Source organism: Buteo buteo, chromosome 3, assembly GCF_964188355.1.
Source record: "Buteo buteo chromosome 3, bButBut1.hap1.1, whole genome shotgun sequence".
NCBI classification, from domain to species: domain Eukaryota; kingdom Metazoa; phylum Chordata; class Aves; order Accipitriformes; family Accipitridae; genus Buteo; species Buteo buteo.
This window is the reverse complement of record NC_134173.1, coordinates 61,509,223-61,523,912: the sequence shown is the minus strand read 5'-3', so window position 1 is coordinate 61,523,912 and position 14,690 is coordinate 61,509,223. Positions and strand designations below refer to the sequence as shown.

Here is a 14,690-nt window from a genome sequence, read left to right as displayed (position 1 = left end):
AGCCAGGATTGTGGTGGGTTTCGGCTGCGCAGGGAGTTGGGGTAGCGGGGGGGTGGGGGGAAGGAAAAGACACGATCGAGAGTAGCTGAGACTTTGTGCCCCCGTTGGAGAGATGGTTGAGTCCTCGTCAAGGTTGCTGTGGTATCCCAGAAACACCATTCACTCCGAGCTGTGACCGCGCACCATCAACAGCAACAACTCCGCTGCGCCTGGCCAAGGAATAGGAATTAGGAGCTCTCGAGAGTAATATGAAAGGGATCTGCAGAGGGGAAATCCGTGCAAAGGAATCGAAATTAGCAGACTTTTGGGAAAGGGGATGTACTAAATGTGGCCGGCTGGACTTCATCCTGGTGAAGAAAATGGAGATTAAAAGTGGATTTACATTTTGGAACCTCGTCTTTTTATTGATGGTTTCGTGTGTGAAAGGTAGGGTAGTATTTGAGGGGTATATTTTTAGGGGTGCGTTTGCTTTCGGTCAGGGCGTTGCAAGCTCTCGCCTTATACCAACGTGTATTTCAAAATATATTTCTCTCTTATTTTACATTTTTACCCTGGGTACTTTGCAGTGGAAAGATATAAATGATCGCTAAAGCGGGGAGGAAAGAAGGAGTTGATTCAGAGCTCTCTTCCGAGATAGGAAATGTATTTGCTTGCCAGGCTTGGCGTTCAATGCAGTGACTGAGCTGGGGCTCAATAAATATTCTTGCAGTATGCTCAAACGGAGACGTGAGTTGGTTCATATAGCCTCTAACTAGTGTATATTCAAGCAAATCCCACCGGATGACTTTTCTAAGGTGATGATGATGGTAGTGTGTGTTTGGGGGGGGGGTTACCTACATTTCTGGTTTTCGGTCGAGCCACGAGCTCTTTGCGGGAATGCCTGTATCGATGCACTTATTAGTTTAACCCGTTGCGTGGGGAAAGTTACGGAGGAGCCCAGCGTGTGCGTAGCCGTCTCACAGCCCGAAATGCGCTTCACGCTCAGCTGTTTGTATGCATGCAGGGCTCCCTGGCTGTCGAGAAGGTACGTTAGCAATTCAGCCTTGAAGGCATGGTCTGCCGCTGGGTGCAAAGATCGACACCTTTTCTCTTCCCTCCTTTGGTCCCTTTTCCCTGATGTACGGGGGGGGGGGGGCGGGGTGGGTGGGTTGGGAGGTTTTTTCTCTTTTTTTTTTTTTTCGGAGCAGGGGCTATTTTGCTTTCTTCCTGCTTCTGTGTTCATGAAAGGAGAGCAAAAAGGAAGCCTCTAGTTAGCGGCATAAATATCTTCACTAAGTCTGTGCTTGCAGACAGTTAAGGGAAATGCTACATGCAGAGAAAAGAAGAAATATGTGGCTTGAATAATGTGCACCTTCAAAATTACACAGGCATCGCTAAACGGTGAAGTGCTGATCCCATCACGCGTGCCTTCAGTAAAAGGATCTATTCTGCAACTCCCCACAGTCGGCTGCCTACCCGAAATAATCTCCCCTTGTTTGTGGCCAGTGATTAATACCTGATTAATCACCCTTTTATCCCCCTCCTCATCATCATCCCTCCTCCCCGCCACACTCATACATTTCCAGAATATTTAGTAGACATTATCGATCCTCTCCGAGTTTTTAGACTTGGTTATCGCCTACAGAGGTTGCCTGCACGGGTGGGAAGGAGGTGTGTTGCGGGGGGGCGGGGGTGGAGGGGGGGCATTCAAAGGCGTGCCTTCCCAAGCTGGCTCTGCCTCGGATGAAACAGTTTATTGTAGAGCTTTGCAGCTGCTTGTCCCCCCATTTGCATCGCGTGGAAAAGATAACTCGTGTTCCACGGAGAGGGTGTCGAGGGCTTTTACCTCATCCCCCGTTATCCTGGCGCGGGGGATGGAAGGGGAAGGGGCTTGCCTGCGACGTTAACGCGCGTTTTCATTCCAGGCAGCCTCCCTCCGCTTGCATCTATTGAAGCGAGCTGCTCCCTGCGCTTTGCCCCGTTCTGGAGGTCTGCGACCAAGACCGACCCGGGGCTCCGGGGAGCATTTCCTTCCCCGGTTCAGCCCGCTGTCGTTAACGCGTTCCCGGTGCCGGCTGCCATCGTTGGCAAGTCACGGGCTCGCTGCCTGCCAGGCGCGCCGTGCCGCTCCGCGGCGCGCAGCGGGCGCGGAACGGAGGCGCCGGGGCTACCGGGTGGCTCCGGAGCTGCTGCCGAAGCAGCTGCTTTGTGAGCAGGAGTCGCGGGGCGGCAGCATCCTACAAAATTCAGGACTCGGGCGGTTCTCCCCGCGTCGCGGTGGCCGCGGAGCGGTGCAAGTTTCCACAGCACCTGTTGAGAAGCCGCCTCGCTTGCCCTTGGGGGTGGGGGGAGGAAAAAACGCTGCGTACTGAGGGCAAAGCTGGGGTGAAGCACCTAAAACGGCCCAAGAGAAAGAGAGAAAACGGGCTTTGCGAAACCGGCCCTTTCTCTTCCTGCCCACGTACAGTCCCAGGGACACGCTGCGAAGCTGGTTCCTCTCTATTGTCAGGGCCTGAGCTTCCCAGGTGCTGACCCCAGCAGTTTCCATAGACTTCCCTCAGGCTGGGGGGTACTCCCAGCAACTGCAAATCCAGTAGGTCGGATTTTACACCCTGGGTGCGGGCTCCTTTAGGCAGCCAAACTCCATAGAGCTGGCTTAGGCTGAATGCAGCACTGCATCTATTCTGGGCGTTTATATTTAGTTCTCTCCCCACTCCGTGAATGAATACATTTTACCTTGATTTATATTCCCATTGTGTCAGCACACGCTTCGGCTCCCAGAAACCTTGGCAGAGGCAAACAATGAATGAATACCTACCCATTTAAAGCATTCCAGATGTTGGGAGCAAGGTGACTCCCCAGATCCTGCATCTGCTCTACCATTGCCTGGCAAGGCCTTTTCACCACACCCCACCTCTGCAAGCTCTAGCCCATACCCTTCCTTGCTTGATCACTTCTACTGAATAGTCCAGCACCACATTGTAACACCCAAACTGTTGCTGAGGTTCCTGTCATCCAGACCCCTTCCACAGCTTTGCTTGATATCTGCCTCTCAGGCCCTTCCTGCTTTTGTCATCGTCCTGTCACCATTTCTCCAGTCTCGATCCACAGCTATCCCACTGTTACAGGTGTCAAACTATCCCAGGGTGCTTACGGAGCCATGTTCATATCTGATTAATTATGCACTCCTCGTATATATCCATATAGACAAAAAAATTCTCCACGTTTATCTATAAAATTGTGCCTCTTTGGAACCTTGCAAAAATACTTGGGAGGGTTTAGAAAAGGGAGAAAATGGGAGGAAGGAAATTATCAGAACTGCTGGGGAAGGGGTGATAGGAAGAGCTGGAGTACAGAGGAATTGTAGTTTCTTCAATGAATATCTAACTGCTTATGCAATATCTCATTATGCCGCGGATCAATCTCCAACAAAATCTTTCTTGGATAGACATGGAGGAAAAAATCAAAGAAATGGCAGCATTGAAAAGTGAGAGAAGGCGCAGAAGGCATTAAAACAAACAAGCAACCAAACAAAAAACCCCAAACATTTAGAAAATAGCAAGTAAGGTGATTCCTGGCCAGCTGCAGGGGATGATGGATCCTGGGCTCTTCCCTTTAGATGTGCAAGACACCTAGGAAAGCTCCTTCCCCTTCTCCCTCACCCCCACACACGCCTGGGAGAAATGAGAAGAAACATTTAGGCACGGGAAATACAAACCAAGCTTGGAGGAGCAGGGAGTGGAAACCTCCACCAGCCAACTCCCTTCCAGAAAAGGGAGGAGAGGGGATTAAAAAAAACCCAACCAAACAAAAAAAAAACCAAAAAACCTAAAAATGAAGCAGCATCAGTGAGCTTTTCCTCCTGGGATTTAAGATAGAAATCACTGATACCTGCACCCCTTCAGTTTGGCACATCCCTTCACCAGAAAAATAAACAAATTAGAAAACGCTTCAGATCTGTTTGTGGAAGCAAGCCAGAGAGGAAATCAGGTGAAATGACCAGAGACCACAAGACTCCTCCATCTCTTCTGTTTAGCTGTCGCTCCGAGACAGAGAGCAGAGAGCACCAAGGTCTGCTCTTTTGTCTGCCTGGCTAAAACGAAGCTTTGCCTCTGCTGTTGTTCCTCTGTTCCCCTGTTGCAGTTGTGACAAGCGGAACAAGGGCAGCTTTCAAAATAAAAGGGAGACGAAGCAGTGAGATTTTAAACGGCTCGTTGACAGAAGAAGGGATGAGAAAATGGAAAAGATTTCCATTTCCACTGGGGGGTACCTAGCATGTGGAAATATCGAGCAGGGACAAAGCGTGCCCTGCTTCTTTCAGGCACCTCTGCAGTCTCCCTTCTCCCCCATTCCCACCTCAGCCCCGCTCCCTTCGGGCTCCGCCAGCCCCTCCCCACAGCTTCCTTCCCAGTCACTTGACTTGTGGGGTTACTGATGTCTGGCTTTCCTCGGGGGGCACGGGTGGTCGCAGCGAGGTGCTCGCTCTGTCCCCGAAGCGGCAACGGCTGGGCGAGGAGCAGCGGGGTCGGGTTTCCTCAGTTCCAGATGGTCGCTGCTGCTGCTGCATCTTTGTGTGCGTGTGCGTGTGCTTGCGCGTGTGTTTGTGTGTGTGTACGCACGCAGGGGTGCAGGGAGACGCTGACTAGCGAAGGGACGACGTCGCCCTTCCTTTTCAACTCCTCCGCACACGCTCAGCTCCTCTACGGTGCCTCTTTCCCATCAGCTCCCGCAGACCACACGGGGCTCCTGTGCACAGCACCTAAGCGATTTTTCCCAAGCTACACAGTTCTGCGGGGCTGCAGGCAAAGTTACCGTCTCTCACCCCCGCCCTTCTCCTTCAGTTCAGGGCTAAACCAAGGCTCCGCTGTGCCCCCCGCTTAGCGCACGGCTCCTCCTCCTCCTCCTCTTCTGCAGGGGAGAACGAAGAAACACGCATCCCCTCGCAGCAGCAGCAGCAGGGACCGCTTCTCCTTCCCCTGCCCGGCGGCCTTAGGGACCCGCAAAGGGCACAGAGGAACGTCGCCCGCAGTCTCCGCTTTTTCATTGCGAGAGGCAGCAGTCGCAAGGCGGAGTCGGCAGGGAGCGGCGGCAGCCCGCCGGCAGCCTCCACCCGCGCCCGGCACCGGCACCGGCACCGGCTCCGGCTCCGGCAGCCGCCCGAGGCCCCCGCACCTCCTGGGAGTCCTTCTTAATACACTCTTCCGTCGTTTGGCTTTGCTCGCTTTAGCTCGGTGACTCCTGCAAGTCTTTTGTTTGCAAGTCTGAGGCAGCGTTAGGGTGGGTGGTTGCGGTATTTTTAAGGTACAGAACTAGCCCCTCACGCCCTGAGCGCAATGAGCCCGTTCCTCGCGGGAGCGGGCTGGGGGCTCCAGGCGACCGCACAGGCTGAAGAGGGACAGGTTGTATCTTCAGCTCCCCTATCGACATCCCGACTTGTAAGCACCAGCCCACGAGACATAAAGAATTCTGTGGATGTGCTTTCAAATCCCTCCTTTTCCAAAACTCCTGTGCAATAAACGTAGCAGAAACTTGTAGTCTACCTGTTTTTTTCCTTGGGGGTTTTTGTGGGATTTTTTTGTTTGTTTTTTGAGGAACAAATCAAGTAGGATCAATTGCCCATCTAGCATAGTGCTCTTTATCTCCAACGGTGACTATTAGCAGTAGTCTAGGGAAAGATAGGAGAAACAGCAAGTATAGAGACACTAGCACATTATCCTGGATTTCAGCAGCCAGTAGTTTGGGGTCTCCCGAGCTAGAGGCTGCTTTCCAAACATCATGTTTTAAGAGGCATGGACTGGCCTGTGCTCCATCACTTGTCTATTCTCTCTCCTTCTGCTGCCCTTGCCTTGTCTTGTCTTGTCTTGCCTTGTCTTGCCTTGCCTTGCCTTGCCTTGCCTTGCATTGCCTTGCCTTCCCTTCTCTTCCCTTTATACCATTGCATTCATATACATCCTCCACGCTTCACGCTCTGCATCTGGCTGGAAGCACTGAATAGTGTGAAAGCTTGTAAAAAAATTTGACTTTATTATACCCAGTGTTGTTGATGTGCTACACAGGTCAGCCCCCAAAATTTGAGATTTGTAACCATTGAATGCACATGGATCTAGTAAAGAGAAAGAAAAGCAGAGATTTTTTTTTTAGAGAGATTTTAAAAGATTTTTGAAGTATCCTGTGGAGATGGTTCAATTTGCATAATGGTAACACCCTTTCAGAGAAAAGGTTATGAAGAATAACGTAGCCTTGTATCCCTCCTTTTTAAAAAACAAGTGTCTTGGATACTATCTGATTTTCAGAGGTATTGAGCATTTCTGATTTCAGCTGGGTCCAGTGAGAGCCTGGGGAACTAGTTAACACCTCTGAAGCAAGGCCAAGTGAGTCCATCATTATAATGCTGGGACAGAGAGAGACAGTAAAAGTCAAAGGAAAACATCTATAAAATAACTTAGAAATATATGTAAAATGTTAATTCTACAGAATCTGATAAATTGGAACTGGTAGGAGTACGAAAGCCTTTATAATCTGCTGCAAAAATTGTTTTTCTCCTTCTCCACTAATAGAAAACTTCATTTCTATGTCAACAGGCTTGTGACATCTCAGACTCAACTTCTTGCTGATGAGTATCATTTGGCTTGTATTTCTGGACATAAGGGTTAAAAGTGAAACAACAGAACAAAGCTCCTGTGGGAAATTAGTTTACCAGTTACTCCAAAGCAATCTCCCAGGAAAGAACAGTCAGAGAACAGACAATTTGGTCTAAGTTGTTGGTTTTTTCTTAGACCCCTATAATTTTAAGGAAGCTCTTACTACCAAGATATTTGAAGAAGCAATATTTAAGTAACAAATCAAAGAGGTGTATGATAAAAGTAGTTAATACAAGGCTATAAAACTTACCTCACCATTTTGATTTTCATGCTCAAGTTTATTACAAAATTCCAGAACTCTTACGTGCTTTAAACACGTGCCTTTCAAACAACTTCACAGAATGTTTCCTTCTCAATGAAACTGTACAATTTCTCTACCAAAAGAGAGAATCTTTATATTTATCAAAAATTCAAGGGACAATATTTGGCAATTATCTTGGACCTAAATAGAAGGGTGAATGGTGTGTAATGTACAGGATGTCACCTGCCTCTTAAAAAAAAGCCTAGTAGTATTAGGAAACATTTAATATCTGCTTCCCAACGTCTAGCTTTTCTTCTGGGAAACTGAAAGGACAAGGATATTGGACTATGAGGAAGATTTTTTAAAATAAACATGCACACACAGACAGACATACCAGGGTTTTGTAGATGTTTACATTCAGCTGTTTACTTTTCCTGGGCAGGTTTGCATTCATGGTCTCACTGCCTTGTTCTTACAGATCACGTAAGATTTACTATGGCTCCATAATTCCAGCATTATAAGTGCTGAATACCGTTGTAAATGTCAAAGAAGGAAATGGTGGAAATTCATTATCTCCTTCCCAGTGTCTGAAATGTTAGACAGATAAGTTTGTAGATTTAGGAACAGTGTTAGTTAGAGAGAGCGAGCCTCAACATATTGGGGAACGACATACAAGGGATTCCACCAGGACTGGTCCTCTAACAAGACTGTATTGTCAAAAAGCAAAATGGGATGCAACCAGCACAGACGTAGAGATGGACTGCCCATTTTCCCTTGGATTCTACAAAAAGCATCATAGCATCGTGTATCATTTTCATATTGTATCATAGAAATAAGGTGAATAACAGTAACTAACTTAACCACAGAAGGATTCACAGGGTGATGAATTTTCACCTCCCGAGGGCTGTAAATAACACAGATTATCTTTGCAGTAGGACTAAAGGAATCTGCAGGCTTGAGGCAGAAATGACTGAGTAATTACTTGAATTATACAGATGATGAATCACTACTTCTGACCTTGAATTCTATTTTGTCTGTTTTCCATATTTACATATCTTACTAGCTTTTTATTTTTATACATTATAACTTGCTTGGTTTCATTCTCATGGAATTGTGCATACACATATGTGTACACATACACATATAATATGCATATATAGAGATTATATTCATATATTTGGTTATGTTATGAAGAAATTCAACAGACTGCATTGTTAGCTTACAAAGGTGCAGGTAACAACTTGAAATGTATGTGCAAGTATCCATTACCTCTTAATTTATTGTGTATTCCCAATCTCAGAAGAATGTTCTACTATAATACATAACTGATTTCACTAACAAAACAAGAGTACAAGTAGTGATAGCTAGCAAATGTTAGGAGGAAAGCTTGATGAAAAGAAAAAAACCACCAGTTACTAAAAACACTAATAAAACCTTATCCTAACATATTAACAAGTAACTGAAACAATTACTTATTCCCACTGATTTAGGACATTTTTGCTAAATATAGTTTCTATAAAACTGGTTTTATTAGAATTAAAACTTCTAATCACCTTTTAAATACAAAAAAAAAGTATTTGTGCTATTTCGTGTTTTATTTTAATACTTGTATTATCATTTAAAGAGGCTGACATATCACATCTCAGAGGTGGCTGTATTTCAGTGGCAGTTAAAATGATCCCTCTGCGATCATTATCTTATTATAGAACTGTTTTCAGACTCAGAAAGTGGGTATCTGCAAGTGTAGTTTGGAGTCCTTAGCTAAAATAACCTACATAAATGCATAGTACAGATATTATTCTTGTTTCAACATAGTGTTGAGATGGAACTTCTTGAATTACAAAACCTTTCCTCCACTATTTAATCTAACCCAGAAGGAAAACTTCACATTCTACTATACTTAGCTTTCTTGATTGCTGTGCAATTTGCTTTGGGAATCGAAGTGTAGTCTAATTAAAACTAATCTTTTAAAAGTCTATACTAAAAGTTGTGGTGTTGCTTCTGTAGATCAGCTTTGATCCAAAGGTGAATGGAAGTTATAAAACAGGATATAAAATGAGCTTCTAAACTGCCCATTGTTGAGCCCATTGAAAACAAAAGGAGAGTCCAGAATAGGACCTTTGAGAGTACATTTGCCTCTGCCTCTTTTCATACTGAGTTTTGAATTACAGTTTTCTGTACATACCTTTCATTTGACTTGGAAATATAAGTTATAACAGAAGCCATGTATTTTACAATACACCAGAAATTTTCAATAGACGTGCTCTTTGGAAAACTCACATTGCATTATAAACATAAAGATTATAAAGTAAATTGTTTATGATTCTATTTAAGTAAAATAAATTATATATTTGGATACAGTCAGAAAATGCTCTGTCTTTCTACATTTTATTGATCATGTTAGCATTTCTGGGGATCAGTCCACTAGATTTGATGTAACGGTGGTATGCTAACGAAATGTCAGCTGTAGTCCTTAAAACCACAGAGTACTCATGCTTTTTGTCAGGACATATGCTGAATTACAGGCAATTTACAACCTGGTTTCAACATTCCTTATTAAATTTTTGTTCTCCAGCAAAACATTTTAGAATTTGCAGAAGGCTGCTAATAGCTGCAGACGAACTGGGAGGAACTGAGAAAATAGATTTCAGTTTAGAATGCTTTCAGAGATAATTATTAATGCAATTTGGTTTTACTTTTATTGGATTATCATATATTCCAGATACATAGTAACATTTGAAAATGCTGAATTATCTAGAAAAACAAAGCACAAAAATAAGGGACTCTCCACATTAATTTTATTGTATTTATCTTCTGCTAGCACATTCTTTGTGTTTGCCACCATCTCAGAGTCTAAAAACATGTAATATACTCAGCCAAAATCACAAGAGCTAAAACATACTTGAAAACAAGGGTCCAAATCCTGACTTTTGGAAAGCCTACCTGGTTAACCAAAGGTGGAGGGAAGAAAAGAATAGGTCTTTGGCTACCTCACATGATCAAGTCAATGAATCAGCTCTGTGGTAAAAGACACTTTTTTTCATGCATCTCCGGGTATATGTAGGAACACAGACCCACACACAGCCACATGCGAGTGTGTGTGTGTGTGTGTGTGTGTGTGTGCACGCCAGCACTTCTGGTAGCAGGCATCTGCAGCTGTGTGCTCTATCAAGAAGAACCTATGCTTAATTCATGACTATGCTCATCTTGTGTGTTTTCCCTTGAATATATCTATGCTAATTGACATTTATACTTAATCATATGACTACTGCTACTGAGTTTAGCAATGCTTGTTGCATGACATGGCAGTTTTAATGATCACAAGAGAAGAAATACATATACTTCATAATTCATAATGTATAACTGAAAGGGCAAGACATTTTCTCCAAAAATCTTTACATCAATATAGTGCTCACAAAAGTGCTTACCTGATTAGAAAATTTTCATCAGTCTAATGTATTGAAGCAATGATACAAATTGTATTTTAACAAGTGAATGTCTTAGCAATACTCATGACAATGATCCTTCCCTCTTAGGACTATTACTAAAATGGCTAAGATTTTTACAGCATTCACATTATTTACTGAATATGAAATCCTTTCCTATGAAACTGCTAGAAGATTTCATCTTCAATTAGACCCTTCAATAAAGGGTCCTGGAACTGAGAAAAAAAAAATCAACATTTTACAGTTCATGGGCTTGAAAAATGTCCTCTTACAACAGAAAGAGGGGAGCTAACTGCTCAGTCTTCAGTTTCTTGGTGTGATCTTCAACTTAAAAACAAATAGGAACATCATTACCTACTCCTTTCCACATTACTATTCAGCATATCTACCACTTCCATTCAGAACTCTTCAATAGCAGATCCTTTCTGTGAGCTTTTTTGAAGGAGGCCAATAATTTCCTTCACACAATTCACATAGTTACTAGCTTCAGAGACTTTGATAATATCACCTCTTTACCCTTTATTTCAATCTTGGCAACTCCCTCCTGGGAAAATAAAATACCTCTGACATTTGGGAGAATATTTTTTTAGAGGTTTTTATAGATTCTATTTAATGAACTTTCATATATCATAAATTCAACCATATTCTCCTTATAGCAATTATAGACATCTTGTAAGAATGTGAATGTTATTATACTTCTTCAGTGGCCCAATTTTCTACCCAAGTACTTCAGCACTCTTGAGAAAGTATAATTTTCAGCTCCCTTCTGTGGAAAAAAAAAAAAAATAGACTAGCAATAGCATTTCTGTGTTTTTCATAGAGGATACAGTGCCAACAGAACCTCCCATGTCTTCTCATGCAAGGATAACAAGTTTCCCCTGACAAATAGGTGAGATACATTTTATTGGCATTTTCATTGTCAGCAGTGGAAAGTTGCACCAATCAACTATATAAAACAGTGATTTTTGTAAACATCTTGACAAACTTATGCTTCTCAGAGCTATTTATCTGAACTAGCAATGACCAACAGAATCAATGTTTAATATAGAAAGAGTTCAACAGCCTTGGTGACCCCTGCATGCCTGCCTCCATAACTTTCCTAAGGATATGCTTCCAAAATTCCTAAATCTTTCTACTACTACAATTGCAGCTCACTGAAATTTGTATGAGTTTCTACACTAATTTCAGCTAGTTTTAAATTAAGCTACCCATAAAAACCCCCACTCTCCTAAGCTCTATCTATATATTTTTACTACACTCATATTCTAGCTCATCAGCTAGCTCCTGTAATTTTTCCCAATTTATCCAGCCTCCCCTGCACTTCTGGGCTCCCTTCCCAAACTCTTCCCACTCCACAAGTACCACTGGAGAACTCCCAAAAACATAAAGCCTGCAGTAAAATATAGAAAGTTCTCTTCAGTTTCTATGTCATTTGTAAAGTCTTTTTGTGGCCCAAAGTAATAACCATGTAAGGGTAATCTGTTAGGAAATTAAATATCCTCCTAGCCTTACAATCATCGGTTAGACTTACCAACTTTTTTCAGGATGTTCTTTGGATTTTAAATCATCTGCAAGAAGGTGAGGTGAGATTGGAAGAGTGGAATTTCAGACATATTTGTTTTCATTCTTCAGTCTATTGTGCCTGTCTACAAGATTATTTTTTGGTAACCAGAATAAAACCTGTTCACTCCAAACAAAGAAACTTCAAAACACATGATTAAAAAAAGTCAAAACCTAATAGTAACTTAAAGATAAAATCCTTACTTGCATAGAAATAAACACCATAGAATCAGATGGTTAAAATTTGGATACTTGGCATGTTTTGGAAATCCAAGATGTATCTTCTCTGTTTTTCAAGCTCCAATGTATGCAATGAAACTGTCCATGTGACATGGTAAGGGAAATTTTACAGATCTAATAGTAGTACTGTATCCTTTACTGACATCATTATTCTCGGACAACCAGAACAGACTAGTCAGGACTCTAACTTCTACAGAATTTCATAGATTAATTAAAAAAAAAATAAATAAAAAAGGCAAAAAAAAAAAAATCACATAGAGTAAAACAAGGCTAGGTTTGTAGGGATTCTGTTACTTGCTTGTTCCAAGAATGACTGAGCATTTCAATGAAATCAAGAGAGTTTGCTATGTATCTGACTTGTGAATGCTGCTGTTCCAAATTGCTCCCTTTGGGGCCTCTTGTACTGGTCACCTCTTCGAAATCCATTGACAGCTGAGTTAACACAAATGTCTAATCTAAAGAGTCAGAGCATGCCACAGATATCAGCTAAGGAGAGAATCTGCTCAGCAGAACCTCTATAATTATTAAGAAGTCATTAATTGCCTGCTAGGATTTAGGGTAAGTCTGAGGTAACTATAAGGAAAATGGGTCCTTTATTAAAAATGAAGAACACAATGCAATGAGCATTGAATCATCATTAAAGAATTTGCAGACACTCATGAAGATACAGCTGTACTTTAATGCTATCTATCTGAGATATTTTCTGAAGAACATTTTCTTCATTCTCAAAAGGTGGTGGGGGGGGGGGGCGTTGCACTATTAAGCCAGTACACAGTATCTTGTAGGTGAACATCCTCTGGCCAAACTGATTTGGATATATTTAGTTGCTAATTTTTTTTCTCCTCATCTGCTTCCTCCATGCTTCATTTGCACAAAGTTTATTTGCACCATCTCTTTTGTAACATACTTTTTCATGCTTTTAATTCACAGAGTGTTTGGGGCTAGACTCCTATTCTTTGGCACACTTGGATGACTGTGCATTCTTTGAGAAGTATCATTGACTTTTCCTGTTTTCCCATCTCTTATCAGGATTTTCAATATGCCAGTTATCTTCTTGAATATCTGTATTTTACAATCTCAGTGCCTTTTTTTTTTCTTTCTGAATTAATACTATTTTTCTGTCTCATTTCTATTGATGGCTCAATTAATTTTTATAACAGTGTTTCTATTGCATGTTGCTTGGTGGCTGTAAGTCTTCCCATTCAAAGCTTCTTACTTCTCAAGTGAGTAGTGTATTTTTGAACAAGAGTGATTCAATTATAACCTTATTGAAATATTTACCAGTAGATTATTTTAGAGCTCGTCCCCACTGAAATGAAAAGAAGATTTGTCGCTGACTTTTAGCAGAACAGAGCAGATAGATTGTTATAACAAGCAAAATATTTCCTTGCGATGCAGAAGAGTTTATTTAGGATGTGACAGTTCTACAAAACTGCTCATACCATGCATGGAACTAAACTGATGAAACTGAAAAACTTGAACAGTTGAACTCCATCAGATTCTTTTTGGCCAGTAGCCTAAAATGGTATTAGAGCTAGTGGGCTAAGTAATTGACACTTTCAAAAAGCTTACAGGCTTTGGTCCGTTTCTGTTCACTGTCTTATGATGGTAGTTAAGTGAGTCCTAAAAAAATGTTTCAGACTTTAAGATTACTATCAGGTTTTATTATAGTTTTTGAATCCTATTGTAACTCATCATTCATTTATAAAGATGGCAGGAGAAAGGCTAGAATTGCAAGATGAGCGGAAATTCTAGAATCCATTTTAAAGCCTAAAGTAAATAATTTCAAAACTTTAGAAGAAAATGAGTCAACAGATTATTAACCAATCACATTTTTTTAACTGTGATTTGGTCTAGAAGTTGGCAAAAACACATGAGAAACCCTGAGAGTTTAAAGTTTCTGGCTGATATCTAAATCAAAAACAGCTGAGCAGATTTAAATATTTTGTGTAAACAAATTTGCATCCAGGCTGCTAATCTGCATGCCAGTTTTCAGTTTGACATTTTCTGAAATGATGGAAAAATGCTAAGCCCTTAATGCTAAATGGAGTTCATAATGGAAATGCTGACAGACCCGTAATTACCTGTATTGTGATTCTGCTGAAAGCTTCTTTATCTGTCTAATCTTTCACAATGGAGTTAAATATATAAATTCTTGAAAGGAGGAAAAAAGGAACTTTTTGTTGGAAATGCTGAACTGTAGCAATGCTGTACTTTCTTCCAGACATACACTTAATGGAGGTAGTAGTGACAAAGAAATTATCTGAAAAAAGATGTAGCATTTTCTGTGGAACTGTAAAAGCAGCCAGTGATGCTTAAAAGTCTAACTTAACATTAATTTTTCAAACTTTTTGAGTCACCTTTCTTGTAAGGTATGAATAAACAGATCCAATCAATAATTTTTAATATGGCAATGAGGAATTATCATAGAAGAAATTTGTCACTGACTTGACATGGCAAAAAAATCCGAAGCAACAACAAATCAGAAATAGTATTAGAAATAGTGTGGCCAGCAGGAGCAGGGAGGTGATTGTTCTCCTGTACTGGGCACTGGTGAGGCCGTACCTCGAGTCCTGTGTTCAG

At 41.9% G+C, this 14,690-nt stretch overlaps 1 protein-coding gene across 3 annotated transcripts in view; it reads left to right on the top strand.

Annotated features, from left to right (window-relative positions):
• The first annotated feature begins 248 nt into the window (after positions 1-248).
• Positions 249-14,690, top strand: part of CSMD3 (CUB and Sushi multiple domains 3) — a 749,348-nt gene continuing 734,906 nt past the window's right edge. For all 3 annotated transcript variants that reach the window (XM_075024389.1, XM_075024388.1, XM_075024387.1), the window contains exon 1: positions 249-426. In XM_075024389.1, the coding sequence (XP_074880490.1) occupies positions 249-426 (178 nt within the window). The remainder of the gene's footprint in view (positions 427-14,690) is intronic.